Genomic DNA, 15550 nt, shown 5'->3' on the forward strand with positions numbered 1-15550 from the left:
AAAAAAAAATTTGTGGAATTGCGATATGTTTTTTTATTTTATCATTCAACAACACATCTCCAATGATGAAATGTGTGTAACATTTTGTGACATTTATTTTTAATAAATAAAATGGCAGACTTTTTAGTCTTGCTAATGCTTATTTCATAGATAGTGTTTTATGTATTCAAAATCGACAACATTAAATATTTATTTAACTTTTTGCATTATTAAAAAAAAATGAATGTGATCATATAAAAAAAAAAAAATGCTGAAATCTGTTAGTTTTAATATAAATGTTAATAAAAGTTTGAAGAAATACCTTATTACTGTTAGCTCTCTGCAGAATAAACCATTTTTATGATTTTATAAACCCATGGTTTTTTCATTTAAAGTTTCTGGTGGGAAATTTATTTATATGGTTTGGTTTTGAAGTGCCATTTCCAGCAGAGAAAAAGATGAGCTAATATCTACCTCTGCTTTTAATGTTTTCTGAATTGTACTGACCCAGTTAATTTATTGGGAATTACAGTTGCAAAAAAAATCAAAACATTAGGCCACCACATTCATTTCGAGGAGGATTTATTTTTATCAAAGGCCTGTTTAATTATTTTGGGAAATGTAACAAGCTTAACTGCCTTGGTTTGCTTTCTCTCATTTCGGTTTCTCTACATGGCTATTAGCATAAGCTCTTCCTCCCTCTGGTTAGCCAGTCTAGAAGGAGGAGGATAGACACTCATGAAATGAAGTCTCCCTACCTTTCATTTAGAAAGTGGAAGATTGTTAGTCTTTTTCTACCCATTTTCACCCTAGTCTTGAAGTGTCCTTCATGAAATTATGGATGAAACTGACAGGGCCTGTTCTTTTGATATCATTAAGCACTGTGAGACTTGTATAATAGAGGGCTTGGACGGCTGCTCTGTCAGCTCTGAAGAAATGAAACTTCAAGGCGGCCCTGAGTCATTAGAGGCAAAGACTAGAGAACCCTTCACAGTAACTCAGTCATATAGAGGCATAACTTTCAAAAGAGTACATTAGGGCAATGTTTCTTATATCAGGGGCATTGGCCAATGTGTGTTCCATGCCTTCCACTTCTGCTGCCATTTATACATTTACTGTAAGTTAAACATTTTATTTAATAATAAAATTAGTAATATAAATAACTAAAGTAAATGTTATTTATGTATTTAAAGTCATTTTAAATAAATACACGATTGATTTAAATAAAATGTATTGTTAATAATTATTAATAATAAATGTATGCATATATAAATAATTGATTTGCACATACATAATTTTATTCCCAAGAATTCCATTTATTATGTTATTTATGTATTTACTGTAAATTTTTATCATTAATAATAAAAGTAGTAATAAAATAATTTAAGTATTTTATGTATTTAAAGTCATTTTAAATAAATAAAATTACAATTAATGTAAAATTATATTAATAGTAATTAATAATAAATTGATGGATATATACACACACACACACACACACACACACACACACACACAGACATACATATATAGTAATTATTACATAAATTAAATGGGTAATTTCATAATTCTTATTTTAAGACTATATAATCTGTGATATTAATATTTTTAAATGTTTGATTTTAATGGCTTTTTTTGTTTAATTTTATGATGAGGCCACTGCTTGATGTTAAATATGAAGCAAGGAAGAAAAAAAGAAAAAATCAAGCAAGAATGCATTGAAAACCACTGCATTAGGGAACAGGCCATTCATAGGTCAGGCCATTATAATGTATGTATTAAAACGACTTTATAGGTAACTTTATATTTAACTTTTACCTCATAATATATATTTGCATTTCACCTCTGATTTTAAAACTGCTGAATTTATAATGCATTGGGGCATATAATATGTGATGTTCTGGACTGCCTCTGGGTGATGACTCCTTACCTGCGCCGTCCAGGCTCCAAAATTACTTTATGAATATAAAAATGAATGACTGTCATCAGAGCTCCCTCTGGCTGACTATTTATTATTATTCACCGTAATTCGTACCTCACAGCAAGACTTAAAAGAGACTCATCCATCATAATGTCTGGAACTCATTGAGGAACAGAAAGGGACACTAACGAATAGCTCCATCATGCAGTTTCTGTGTATAAACACTAAATTGCTGAACTGCCAAAATGAGTTAACCATATTTTTAGAGAAGTGATTGTTAAAAAAAGATTATCAAGAGAATGAATAATCTTCTCGGTGTTCTTGCCCTCTCATATCTCAGTTCTTCTCCTCGACGTCCAGCCATATCTTTTAAAGTCCCAGGAAAGCAGTAGGCGAAGCGTGTGCCTCTGGTGGTGTAATTGCTGATGCTATCAGGATATGATAAGGGACTGACCATGGTGCCGCCCATGTCTGAAGCACTCACCCATCAGCAGTGTACCTGTATGCGGAAGCTCTGCACTCACAATCACAGCTGTGTTTATGCAGCAGTATCATCCCCTGCTGCTGATCCCACCCGCAACAGACGCACCTGCCGAGACGCCTCACGTCAAACCAACCTGCAGAGCTATTTGCAGAAAGAGCTAATGTTTGTAAAATGTGCAAGATAGACATTTTCCCTCTTACGTCAAGGCACAGGTGGCCATTTTTCATTTAGACGCGATAGGATTCCGGAGTGAAGACGCTCTCCATTAAACAGTCCTGCATTTCATTTAGCATTGGAAATTCATTTAGTTGGCTGCATGAAACTTACAGCAAATAACTCTGGATGGTCTTTGAGTATGTATATTTTATATCCTAATTTACGATTACAAACAAGTCCATCTAACACATTTGACAAGGCCAGTGTTCGTGAACTGTGATGACGGATGCGGCTTGTAAGTCACAGGTTCAGCTGGCTGGCAGGACTCTACCGCTGCTCTTTTTCTATGAAATATGAGCCACAGCGTCTATGAAGGATTGCAGAGCAGGCTGACTTGGGCAACTGAAGAGGAAAAAACAGATGATCTGTTCAGAATAGGAAATGACTATATGAATTATTTAATTATTTAAAAATAGAAGAAAAACCAGTGCATATTTAAAAAAGTAATTTTCCTTGGTACAAAAATAGAAGTACATTAAAAGAAATTGGGTGATTTCATTTCAGTACATGCATGGCGTATATTTGTATCTGACAACACAAAAACTATTTTACATTATATGTGTGTGTGTGTGTGTGTGTGTGAAATATACATACATTTTTGATGTAATATATATTAGAATTAGGGCTGTCAAATGATTAATCACGATTAATCACATCCAAAATAAAAGTTTTGTTTACATAATATATGTGTGTATACTGTGTATATTTATTATGTATATATAAATACACACACACATGCATGTATATATTTAAGAAGAATATGTTATGTTTATATATTAAATATATTTATATATAATATAAAATATAAGAATATAAATATATAAATGTATATACATGTAAATATTTTCTAAATATATAATTTATGTGTGTGTATTTATATATACATAATAAATATACCCTGTACACATACATATATTATGTAAACAAAACTTTTATTTTGGATGTGATTAATCGTGATTAATCATTTGACAGCCCTAATTACAATATATATTTTTACACATTGCATATAGTGTGTGTGTGTGTGTGTGTGTGTGTGTGTGTGTGTATATATATATATATATATATATATATATATATATATATAGGTATTAACTTATTTTATTATTATTCTTTTATTATTATTATTATTATTATTTATTATTATTATTATTACTTTTTTTTTTTTTTAACCTTTTTTTTTTTTTTCTAAGTGGATATTTCATAATGCTTCCATAATATACAACACAGCCTAAATGACGCCACTTCTCACCCTTGACCGACTGGACACAGAATATGTTCATGCTTATTTAAAGAATAACTGTTCTGACTGGCCTGAAAGTCATTTATAATTATGGCTTTTTTTTAGGGAGCAAGAGTGCAGAATTCAGCCAAGAACCTGGGAGTGAGAGACCGCACCCCATCAACAGTGCCAAGGTAACCAGAGCGGCCCACACACCAATTTCCTCCATCACTACACACACACACATCATTTCAGTCCCCTCACATTCACACTGTGGTTTTCACTAACCTTTCATAAAATGTGCATGAAATAATTTTAGACCTAAATGCCACGGTTCAAAGATTTACACATTTCAGAAAAATGTTTAGGCCTCCAGAATTATTACAGCACTATATTGACAGGCCTCAAACATTCTGATGAAGGGTTTGCTGTAAACCTCTTAAGTGTTTGGAATGGTTGTGGATGAATTTTCATTTTTGGTGAACTATTACGTTAAAGCTATTTAATGTGCAGACTTAATTAATTTAATCTGTTTTATGTATGTTCAACTTTTAAAAGAATTTAAAGGGATAGTCCACACAAAAATGAAAACACTGTTATCACTCATGTTTTTCCATAAATTAATGAATGAATGTAATTTCAACCTTTTTTTCTGAGAAAAAAAAAGTCAGAATTGTGAGATATAAAACATCTTGCAGTTCTGTCTTTTTTCTCTGAATTGTGAGTTTACAATTTGCTATGCAGTTTTTTTGTTTCTGCCATAGAACATCTCACAATTCTTGCATTTGTCCTCCAATTGCAACTTCTCAGAATTACGAGTTTATAATTCCTCATCTTGCGAGTGGCTTTACATCTCACAGTTCTCAGAATTGCAAGAAAAAGACAGAATTGTGAGATATAAAGTTTTTATTTCATTATTATTGTTATTATTTTCATCATGTGGCAATAACAGGCTTCTATATCTCTCTTCTGTGGTGGAACAAAAACAAATTATATATATATATATATATATATATATATAGGGTCACACCGACTTATATAATATGGACAAAAAATATATATATATATATAAATGTTGTAAACCAAATGGTGTTGGGTCACACCGACTTATATAATATGGACAAACAAAATAGTCAATAGGACCCGAAACTGATTGCTTACCATTTTTGTGTGGACTATCTCTTTAAGATTAAAGTTTGAAAATCTCCCTGACTTCACAGAATATTCAGCATTTAAATACAACAATATCAACACTGTAATATTTGCATATCCAATTGTTATGAGCTTTGTTGTTGCATCTTTTTGCATTCTGAATTGTGCAGAAATGTAAAATCTATAGCTCATCTACAGCTACTGATTTTTTTGCTGTCATGTAAGGTCTGAATTTTCTTTCTTCAAATGCAAATCTAGTATAGTAAATGTATGTCTGTTTTTTAAATATCCTTTAGTGTATTAAAAAGTGGCCCACTGTTTTACTGGAGACAGAAACTTGGGAACGGGTGTTCTGCATTTATTCTTCAAATAAACCCCTGCAGTAGAGCCGTGTGAAACAAAATATACAGCATTTTTCCAAATGTGCGCATTATGTTGTATTCATGCATATACAATAAAACTGAACAGAAACTTGAGGCATTAAATTCACAAAACATATTATTTAGCTTCAAATGCATGTCCTCTATCATCAAATTACTGCAGGTATTTGCAAGTGTGTGTGAGTGTGTGGATGCATAAAAGAGAGAACATGCACGAGAGCCCAACTCTATTTCCTGCAGGAAAACAGAATAAGACATACATTAAAAACAGACCCACTCCTTTTCTCTCAGCAGGTACAAAACTCCAGCGTAAACTCTAATCTGTCACAGTCACTTGAGGTCTGTAGGGAGATGTACTGTAGCGTGACCCTCAAGACAATGACTCATTGCTTTTCATAGCATGTTGCATGTGATCATTGCTGCGCGGCTTATGTTTTGTGGCATTTAACAAACGCTGCCTAAATCCAAGGATTTGTGTTTAACCTACTTTTATTAAGCAAGGATGCACTAAAGTGTTAAAAAATGTAGGGTCTAATGTTTAAAAGATTTTTGTTTGAAATAAATGATGTTCTTTTGAACTTTCTATTCATCAAAGAAGCTGAACTGATTTTAACATTCATAATAAGAAGAAATGTTTATTTAGCAATGAATCAGCATATTAGAATGATTTCTGAAGGATCATGTGACACTGAAGACTGAATTAATACCAACTGAAAATTCAGCTTTGCATCACAGGACTAAATTACATTTTAGAATATATTAAAATAGGAAACTGTTATTTAAATTGCACTAATATTTCGTAATATTGCTGTGTTTTTGATTAAATAAATTCAACTTTTCAGAGCATAAATTAAAAAAAAACACAACTAAACTAAAAATCTTAAAAATAATTAAAAAAAATAAATAAATACAAAATCTCACCAACCATATATATTTTAAAATTTTTATAATGTGGGGAAGTCATGGCCTGATGGTTAGAGAGTTTGACTCCTAACCCTAAGGTTGTGGGTTTGAGTCTCGGGCCGCAATACCACGACTGAGGTGCCCCTGAGCAAGGCACCGAACCCCCAACTGCTCCCCGGGCGCCGCAGCATAAATGGCTGCCCACTGCTCCGGGTGTGTGTGTGTGTGTGTGTGTGTGTGTGTGTGTGTGTGTGTGTTCACTGCTGTGTGTGTGCACTGCTGTGTGTGTGCACGTTGGATGTGGGTCAAACTTGGCTGTAGCACTGAAATTGTATATAAATATTTTATATTTTAAAAAAGTTTTTTAATTCTATTAACAGACTGTACAAACTGTGCCAGCCTCCACCTCCTGACGGCGACCCCTGAACCCACGTCTTCTACAGATCTGGACCATCTTTGGTCCAACTCCAGATGATACAGACACACACTTTCCACGACAAGAGAGCATCTGGATGTTCACCTTCACTCCTGCTTAGATGCAGATCTGTCACCTCCCAACTCAAAGGATTCACAGCATAATATATTGACTTTTATCATAGCTTTTTGAAGGCACCATTATTTTATTTTTTTTATTTCATGCTTTGCTACGGTGCATCTTATTCTAGACCGAAGATCAAACAAACAGGATGTCTGATCTCCCAGCTGCTGTCAAATCATTCACAAAAATAGAGTGTCAATCACAATGTCTGTTTCAAATAACTTTTTTCTTCATGTAAAAAAATAAAAAATTGCACAGTGCTTTAGTCTATGTATGTTAAGGCATACATTTTGTTTATAGTTCATATTTGGGCATAGCATCCAAAAACCTCATTCCAACTGTATGTGCATTTTTATTTCATCTATTTTCATATAAATCTTTAACATATGTATAGGTCTGGCTTTCACATTATTAGGTTTCTCAACTTAAGAGTTTATTAACACCATAGTGCATTAAGCTACATGTTGCAGTCTTAGTGCTGCAGTCTCAGTGAATATGGAGTGACCTACAGTACTGGAACGTTCATACGACACGGTCATCAGTGTTATGGATTTATACATTTGTCACACTTACATACAGTAGGTATATTAGTCATTTTGTCTCCACATTTAAAAAGAAATCAGTACTCAGGAGTTGTTGTTATATGTTACTGTATATTATTGTTGCTTAAAATAACCAATTAATCAATCATTACTATGCAATACTGAGAAACCGCTCTAAACAGGAATTGTTTATTAACTCCATTTTATAAGTTTCATTTTGAGAAATGAAGATATTTTATACAATACATCAGTCTGATTTAATATACTCTGGGTAAAAGCAGCCAGAAGGGAACATAAATTCATGTGAAAATATAACTGTAAAAAAAAAATTCACTGAAAAAGACATTTATATTTAACAAAAAAAAAACACATTTAGATATTTCAAAAACACATCTATTCTTTTACCTTTTTTTAACCTGAAAACAATAAATATTTACCCAATTATTACAATAAATTGTAATGTCAAATTGTAATTAATTTCAAATAAAAATGTTTAAGAGAAAACACAATCATATTCCTTATATAAAAAGCCTTCAGTTTTTGATGGAGCTGTGTGACTAAACATTTATGCAAAAGACTATAACAGTGATTTTGATTAAACTTTGTGCTGCAAATCTTTCAAAGATCTCTCCAGTGAATGTATTTAGTCTGTGTTTGACAGTATGCATGTGTTGAGTGCACACAAACTCCCAGCTGCTTTATATGTGAAGCTGTGCTGTCATCCATCAAATGTGCAGCTGGTATCAGACCAGTTAAAGTCTTCAGGAATCTCACTAATGGCCTCTGTATATAGGCAACTGTCTTTTACAAAAAATTTTTTAACTGTCGTAATTTCCCCGGGCTCATTGTCACTTACAGTTTTTGTAAAGGGTTTCCAGATGTTCTGTAATATCTTAGTGACACCAATATACCGTATAGTAACAACAATGATGCATATGTTTAAGCTGGAAAAAAAAAGAAAAAAGAAAACTATTTATACTATATAGTAAATTAAACTATATAATTTAAAATATAAATTATTACAATTATTATTATTATAGACTTTCCAATCCCAAATGATTTTGCATGGAAATGCCAATGCAGAATTTTTTTTTTTTTTTTAATATGTTTTGTATGTATTTTGCATTATTTATATATATGGTGAACAAAGGTTTTAGCATGACTGGTACGCTGTATTGTAAATATATTCGTTCTACTGACCTGCATTTCACAGTGTGAATGGCCCTTATACAGTACGTAATAATCAACTTATTTATTTGCTTCTTAACCCATTCTTGACGGCAGTCATCATTTTCATAAATAATGGGTTGCTTATTAATGGTTACATCTTAAAAAAAAAAAAAGTATAGACCTAATGCACTGCAATATGAAATGTGTTGGTTGTGTATTTTAATGCATTACACTTTTGAAACTGGGATTGGTAAGCAATATAAATGTGGCTTATTTACGTATATACAAGATTAGGCTTTATAATGAAGTAATAAGAATTCTTCATACTGCAAGTTTCATACAAAGTACGTGCATATGAATTTAATATTGACACTTACTCTGTGTAAACAACGAGGGCGGGTCTCTCTGACCTGAACAGCCAATGAATAAACATTCATGGAAGGTGTAATGTTTTTGATTGGCTTTGAGGAGAAGCCGTCGCCAGCTACTCTGCCGAGACCGGAGGAGTGATAGTCCCATCAGATAAGATAGTGAGCAAACCGACGAGGACGCAAAGCCCGTTACTTTCAGCTTGTGCTGGAGCAGCAGCCGAGCTCTCAGCGCTGGATGTCCGCTCTCTGTCCGCTAAAGATCCGTCCGCAATCCCGCACGTCTGAAGATGCTTGGCAATATTTAACCATATCCAAACATTTTGCTGTTTAACGCAACACATTCTCATGGCGTCTCTACAGCAGTCAAGAATTCAGTCATACCTGGAGAAGAATAAGATCGGACCCTTGTTTGAGGTATGTTAGAACTTTTTCGCAAAAAAGGTTCGTGAGGCACCTCGGGATTTTGCTGCATTGTAAATGAATGAGGCAGGACCTACTTGAGTCTTCTCGAGCGCACATTGAGATGTAGAGTTGAATTGTAATTAAATGATAGCAACATGCATTTTAAGAACATTTTATTGTGTTTTAATCCATTTGATTTGGGAAGTGAATGAATGTAAGTGGGGTATTTGCGCTTATAAAGCCTCCTGCATTCACTTACCTTCATTCAATCAATTAAACTGTGGAAAACTAGAGATGCTGGACTAAAGCGTTCAGCTCTCATAATAGCCTCGTCTATAGAAATAATCTGAGGTAATGTGACGGAAGATGTTTCTGCTGACTGGACGTTTTCTCTCGGTAACCCAAACTGATGCCTTTGTTTCTGCTATCAAGATTTTCCTATTAAAATATACTGTTTTTGGAAAAGTCAGGCTCATCTCAGCTTTCTTCCTGGGTTATTTCTTTACATTTGTAATATATAGTTAGTGTATTTTGGCTCATCTAATGAATGATGTAGCCTACTGTAAATATGGAGACATGGGAATGCTGTAACACGGGGTGAGTTGTAACGAGTTGTATCGATTTAAACAAATTGGAAATGAACTACAAAGGATGAATTTAATATCATGCATGACCCTTATGAAGCGACAAGTTGTAAGAATCTGTAAAAATGTAAGATAGGACCAAAACCATTTTGAGGTAATGTTAAAAAGCTAGAAGGTTGTAACGCTTTCTAATATACAGTATGTTACTTTACTGGACCTGCAAAGATTGCACAAAATAAGACAGTGTATATGTTTACATTTTAAAATATTTAAAGCATATATATTAGCATTACATTTGAATAATACAATAAATTAATGTTTTAAAATAACGTTACAATCTATATGTAACAGCAGAAGTCTTTGTATTTTTCATTGATTTAAAGAGTTTAGGAGTAAGAAGTAGGTTTCTAAATTACTTAAATTTATAGTAGACATATAAAATATGGAAATATTAGCCTATATCAAAACTGGAGACACAGCACAAAAATCCACTGAGTTACAGACGTTTCAATAAATTTTACACTACCCTGTCTCCTCTACTTTTGCACTGTCAGCATCATTAGATAATCAGTATGGACTAAATAAAAACTATAATAAATGCAACAGAAAATAACATCAGGCAAGGCATTATACTGTAGCTGACCAATATTTCTGAAACAACAGAAACTGGACACACCAGTCACCTTGAAAAAAAAAATGACTTTTCTGCTCCACACCATAATGAACTGAAATAGCGTTGTCATCCACCAAAGCTATTACCTCCGTGAGGCATCTGTAGTAAGAAGCACAGTCCATACGAGTCATACTGCCGATGTATCAACTGTCTTGTAGCAGGGACTGTGTGCATGCGCTGAATATTAAACAGCAATAAAGCTAAAAGCAGCGCGTGTGTGACCTAGTACCATGGACAGCGGCGCCGCGCAGTGAACGCTGTGAGTGGCTTGCGCGAGTGTCTGTCGCCTTCTTTCTCTTTGTTGGTTTGGGAGTATTTCATATCTGAGAATTGTTTAGGCCAATAAACGGTCTCTCGTAACTGCCTCAGGTTAGTCTGACAGTTCAAATTGTACTTCTGAAGATGGTAAAACTTTATATTATAGTGCACACATACACAGTAACATGTAACTGTAATTAAAAAGTAGATTATAACGTAACTAGTTGTCACACTGTCTGTATCCTAATAACTAGCGTTTTTTTTCAGTCAAAACGTCCTAACAAAAATATGTATTTTTTATGTATATGTAGTTTTGTATGGTGGAACATCTAGTCTTAAACTGATATAATTTTTTGTGAAACTGAAAGTCTTCCAAACCCAAAGTTTAATATCATCATATTTTTGAAGGGGTGGTTCATTGCGATTTCACTTTTTTAACGTTAGTTAGTGTGTAATGTTGCTGTTTGGCATAAATAATATGGAAAGTTAGAGTCTGAAAGTTCAATTCAAACGGAGATATGTCTTTTTAAAATTTTGGTAGTTTAATGCCTACAAAAATGGATGGTTGGGACTACAAAAAGTTACTTCCCGACATCACAAACCCAGATAAACCCCACCCTCGGGAAAAGGCAGCAAAGAGGGCGAGTGCGTGCTGTGCTGCTTTAGAGAAGAGGAAGAGAAAACTAGACTAGGTGCACGTTAAAATCTATTCAAATATGAATTGCTGTTCTGTCTTCTATGTTGTCTTCTGCTCAGCTCAAACAATGAACTGTTCCAATTATACACTTATTTTCACATAGCTATGTGTGCAGTTGCCGTATTGTATTAAAGCTTTCATCAGGATAAAACCGTATATTAAAAGCTAACATAAGCAGTAGGATTTACAAATAACAGCGTATCTAAGAATATGAGACAACAACAAACAAAAAAAACATAGTTCTACCATTAAAAGCCATGCATGCACAGGTTCTGCATGATCCTCTTCAATAATATACTCTGCTTCTCAGTCAGGCTCAAACTGATAAGTAAGGAATAATGTTCATCCATCCGGTTGTTATCTCAGAATAAACCCCCACAGGGTGATCAGGACCCCGACACGAAGCGTAATACGCAGTGGTTAAGTGTTTTCAGTCACAAGATGGCGCCAGACAGTCAACGATAGTGGAGTGACTCGTTATGCATAAGTAGTACCAATCAAGATAACTCGTAGCACCCTGGATGAGCGGTGTGTTATTCAATTTGGCGGTTGTTATCTGGGAATAACATACGGCTGGTTGGTGCGATTGCCCAATCAGAATCAAGTATTCAACAGAGCTGTGTAATAAGCGATATTAATGACGCTATTGTTTACAATACAACTGGAGCACATGCCGCTGAGTTGAGGGACAGGACGTTTAGATGCGCAATTACATATATATATATATATATATATATATATATATATATATATATATATATATATATATATATATATATATATATTTTATTTTATTTTTTTTTTTCACTAGAGTAAAAAAGTGTGACAACTTGCCCCAGTCCTGCTATTTGTTCATTAGTATTATAAAGTAACACCAATACTGTAATGTCAAGTGTGACCCTAAATTTTCATTTTCACTGAACTGACAAATATAAACATATTAAGCAGGGACACCAGTTTTGTCCATCCGGCTCTGCCTCTATTATTTTATAATGTCACTGCAAACAGCTGATATAGAGCCTCAGTTTGTTTGCACATCATAACTATTATCAGTATCTCTTTGCAGGTGTGTTTGCCTGGTGTGTTTCCACTTTACATTGTAACTGTGCTCACTACGAACGCTTTGGCACAACACAGACATACTGTACGAAAAAAAATGATAAATGACCCTCTCAAGCTACTTTTCCAGTTCTTGAAAAAAAACGAAGACACCAAGTAAACTTAAATTGAGGTCACTGTGAATGCAATATGCATGTGACTGGGGAATAAGATGACGACTGTAGCTGCTGCATCTTTAAAGTGTCAGACCTTCCTTACTGAAGCACGGCAACACAGAACTGAAATATTTTATAGGTCAGTATTTTTTTTAAATGTGAAATACACTTGTGTGCCACAGAATTTGGCCACTTATATGAATATTCATGCTATAAAACTAGTTCTTTCTCTTTTTAAACTGACTTATCACACAGACACATTCAGTGTCATCAGCAGCAAACAGAGAAGAGCAATTTGTTACCATTTTTAAGACCTTATCTTACCGCCTCACTTAAGTCCAGATTGGATGGGAGTTGACATAGTTAACTGTTGATCGGCCCTCTGGTTGCTCTGAATTAATAAGGAAGTTCTCCTGGAGAAAAAAGAGGGGGAAAAATGAAATAAATGTAACAGAGCAGACAACACTTACTGCATGCTTATATGCCGTCAAATGAATATAATTAAATCTACCTGCACTAAATTAAAGGCTTTAACTATTACTATTTTAATTTTCCAGTAGACTGACATATTGTGTGGGGGTTGAGGATCGAGATGTACTGTAGCTGTGTTGATTAGCTTCAACTGTTTTGCCTGAGTGCATTTTTTTGCATTCATCAGTGAAGAGATATTTTAATTTACATCTTCTTAAGACTTTCCTAGAAGATTCGCCTTCTAATGAATGCCCAAGATCTGTATTGAGAAATATATTTTTTTTTTTATCTCATTTTGTTCTATATGCTTTGGCAATAAAAAGAATAAATAATGAGTGTTTTCAGATAAAAACATACCTAAGACTAAACGTAAGGAAGCAGAGAGAAGCAGACATCAGAATTCATAGCCTCGTAGGCAGTTGCAGCGATTATTTGTTCCACTCAGCTGTGACGAGAACAAGTTTGGGGCAGAAACAGGAAAACTGGCTACAAATAGCCAATCAAAGTGGCCGTCTTGCAGTGTAATGGTTGTAGGCAGTGCAATAAAGGGAATAAAATGTTTGTAAAGCAGCAGCATAACTGATTGTGAGAATTGTGCATTCACAGACAAAATACACTGTAGCTTGAGCAAATGGAGGTTTGATTAGCATACTAATGCATTCAAGCAATAAAACCACAGGCACCAACACACAAGTCATTTCAGTATTCAGAACATAGGTTAATATATTTTTCATTCGGACAGTATGTGTTTATGTGTATACTGGAATCTTATCATTATGGCTGGAGGTTTGATTTGTGGCTGTCAAAGACAGTACTTGCAGTTTACTGAGCCACATAAAAACTCGGTAGAAATCTTGTAGTTTTATTGGCCCTGATTTCTCTCCCTCACAGTTGGGGAAGCATTTTTGTTTAATGGAATAGTTCACCAAATGAAAAATTGCTAAACATCAGGCCACCTAAAATGTAGATGAGTGTGCTTCATCATTGAAATAGATGTGGAGAAATTTAGCTTTACATCATTTGCTCACCAATGGATCTTCTGCAGTGATTGGGTGCCGTCAGAATGAGAGTTCAAACAGCTGATAAAAACATCACAATATTTCACAAGTAATCCAGAAGACTCCAGTCCTTCAATTGCTATCTCGTGAAGCAAAAAGCTGCGTGTATTTTTTACAAACACACAGCTTTTCGCTTTACAAGATGTTAATTGATGGACTGGAGTCATGTGGATTACTTGTTGATTATTGTGATGTTTTTTTATAGGCTGTTTGGAGTCTCATTCTGATGGCACCCATTCACTGCAAATAATTGATGAGCAAATAATGCTAAATTTCTCCAAATCTGTTCCGATGAAGAAACAAACCTACATCTTGGATGTCCTAGAGGTTGAGTAAATTTTCAGTTTTATTTATTTATTTATTTATTGGTGAACTACTCCTATAAGAGTCCTGATGTACAGTACATTGACTGAAATCATGGCATGGATGCTTATTGATAGAGTCTAGCCATTGTGTTATATCATAAGGGATGTAAATATAAGATTTATGAGAAAGATTTCTTTTGCCATAAGACCATCCCAAATGCATTTTAGAGTCAAGGGTACACTGGCCCAGAGTGCATTGTTTTGTTCTAGAAAAGTCATTCAGTGTATAGAGCAATTTGTGTGGCTCAGCTTCTCCAGGGCTCTGTGTAAGGATCACAGCCTAGACCTCTCTGAAATAGTGTCAGCCGATGTTCACTGAACTCTTGGTGTGAAGGAACTAGGGGTTGAAGGTTGTTTGGTAATTTCTGTTCTTCTAGTTTCTCCTTAGCTTGCTGTACCTATGTCTTAAAGATGCAGTGTGTGATTTCTGCACCCCTAACATCAGCAAACAGGATGTATAAGAAACGTAATATGTTATGTGCAGTGATTTACCCTTTTTCTTGTTCGCACTCTTTGCCTTCAGTGTTTCATTTTAAAAGGTCATGCAGTTTGACTAATGAATATAGTCTCAAATAATATTGCATGATAATTGTAAAAGAGATGCCAAAATGCTGTTCAGAATAGTTTTATATTGATTATAGCATGTCAGTTTCCCAAAGAAATTTAATTTCAGTTACCCCATCACTGATAATGTCATTTTGAGAAGTGATATTTAGTTCAAAAGCACTGCATGTTGACTATATCTTTACATTAGTGGCAGGGATTCTTCTGCAGGTTAAATCATTAGGGGTGTGCAATAATGTCAAAAAATGTTATTTCGATATTTTCTGGAATATTTCCAGTAACAATAGTTAGATGATATTTTGCTGAGTGTGTTATTGTGCTGGTAGTTAGGTTTAGGACTGCCGTGGACAGCTGACTCCCAAAGCATCTGATATTTTTCATATTCTGTG

At 34.2% G+C, this 15550-nt stretch overlaps 2 protein-coding genes across 3 annotated transcripts in view; both read left to right on the plus strand.

Annotated features, from left to right (window-relative positions):
• Positions 1–7181, plus strand: part of LOC109050250 (phosphatidylinositol 3,4,5-trisphosphate-dependent Rac exchanger 2 protein-like) — a 136641-nt gene extending 129460 nt beyond the window's left edge. Inside the window, 2 exon segments of the mRNA XM_042752532.1 lie at positions 3946–4013; positions 6635–7181. Coding sequence (XP_042608466.1) covers positions 3946–4013; positions 6635–6680 — 114 coding nt within the window. The 3' untranslated portion in view covers positions 6681–7181.
• Positions 7182–8910: 1729 nt separating this feature from the next.
• LOC109067466 (uncharacterized protein C8orf34 homolog) overlaps positions 8911–15550 on the plus strand; it is an 80490-nt gene continuing 73850 nt past the window's right edge. Inside the window, exon 1 of one of the 2 annotated variants that reach the window (XM_042752091.1) lies at positions 8911–9289. In XM_042752091.1, the coding sequence (XP_042608025.1) occupies positions 9221–9289 (69 nt within the window). In that variant the 5' untranslated portion in view covers positions 8911–9220. The remainder of the gene's footprint in view (positions 9290–15550) is intronic. The other variant, XM_042752090.1, reaches the window with a different exon arrangement.

The sequence above is a fragment of the Cyprinus carpio genome, chromosome B24, assembly GCF_018340385.1.
Source record: "Cyprinus carpio isolate SPL01 chromosome B24, ASM1834038v1, whole genome shotgun sequence".
NCBI classification, from domain to species: Eukaryota; Metazoa; Chordata; class Actinopteri; order Cypriniformes; family Cyprinidae; genus Cyprinus; species Cyprinus carpio.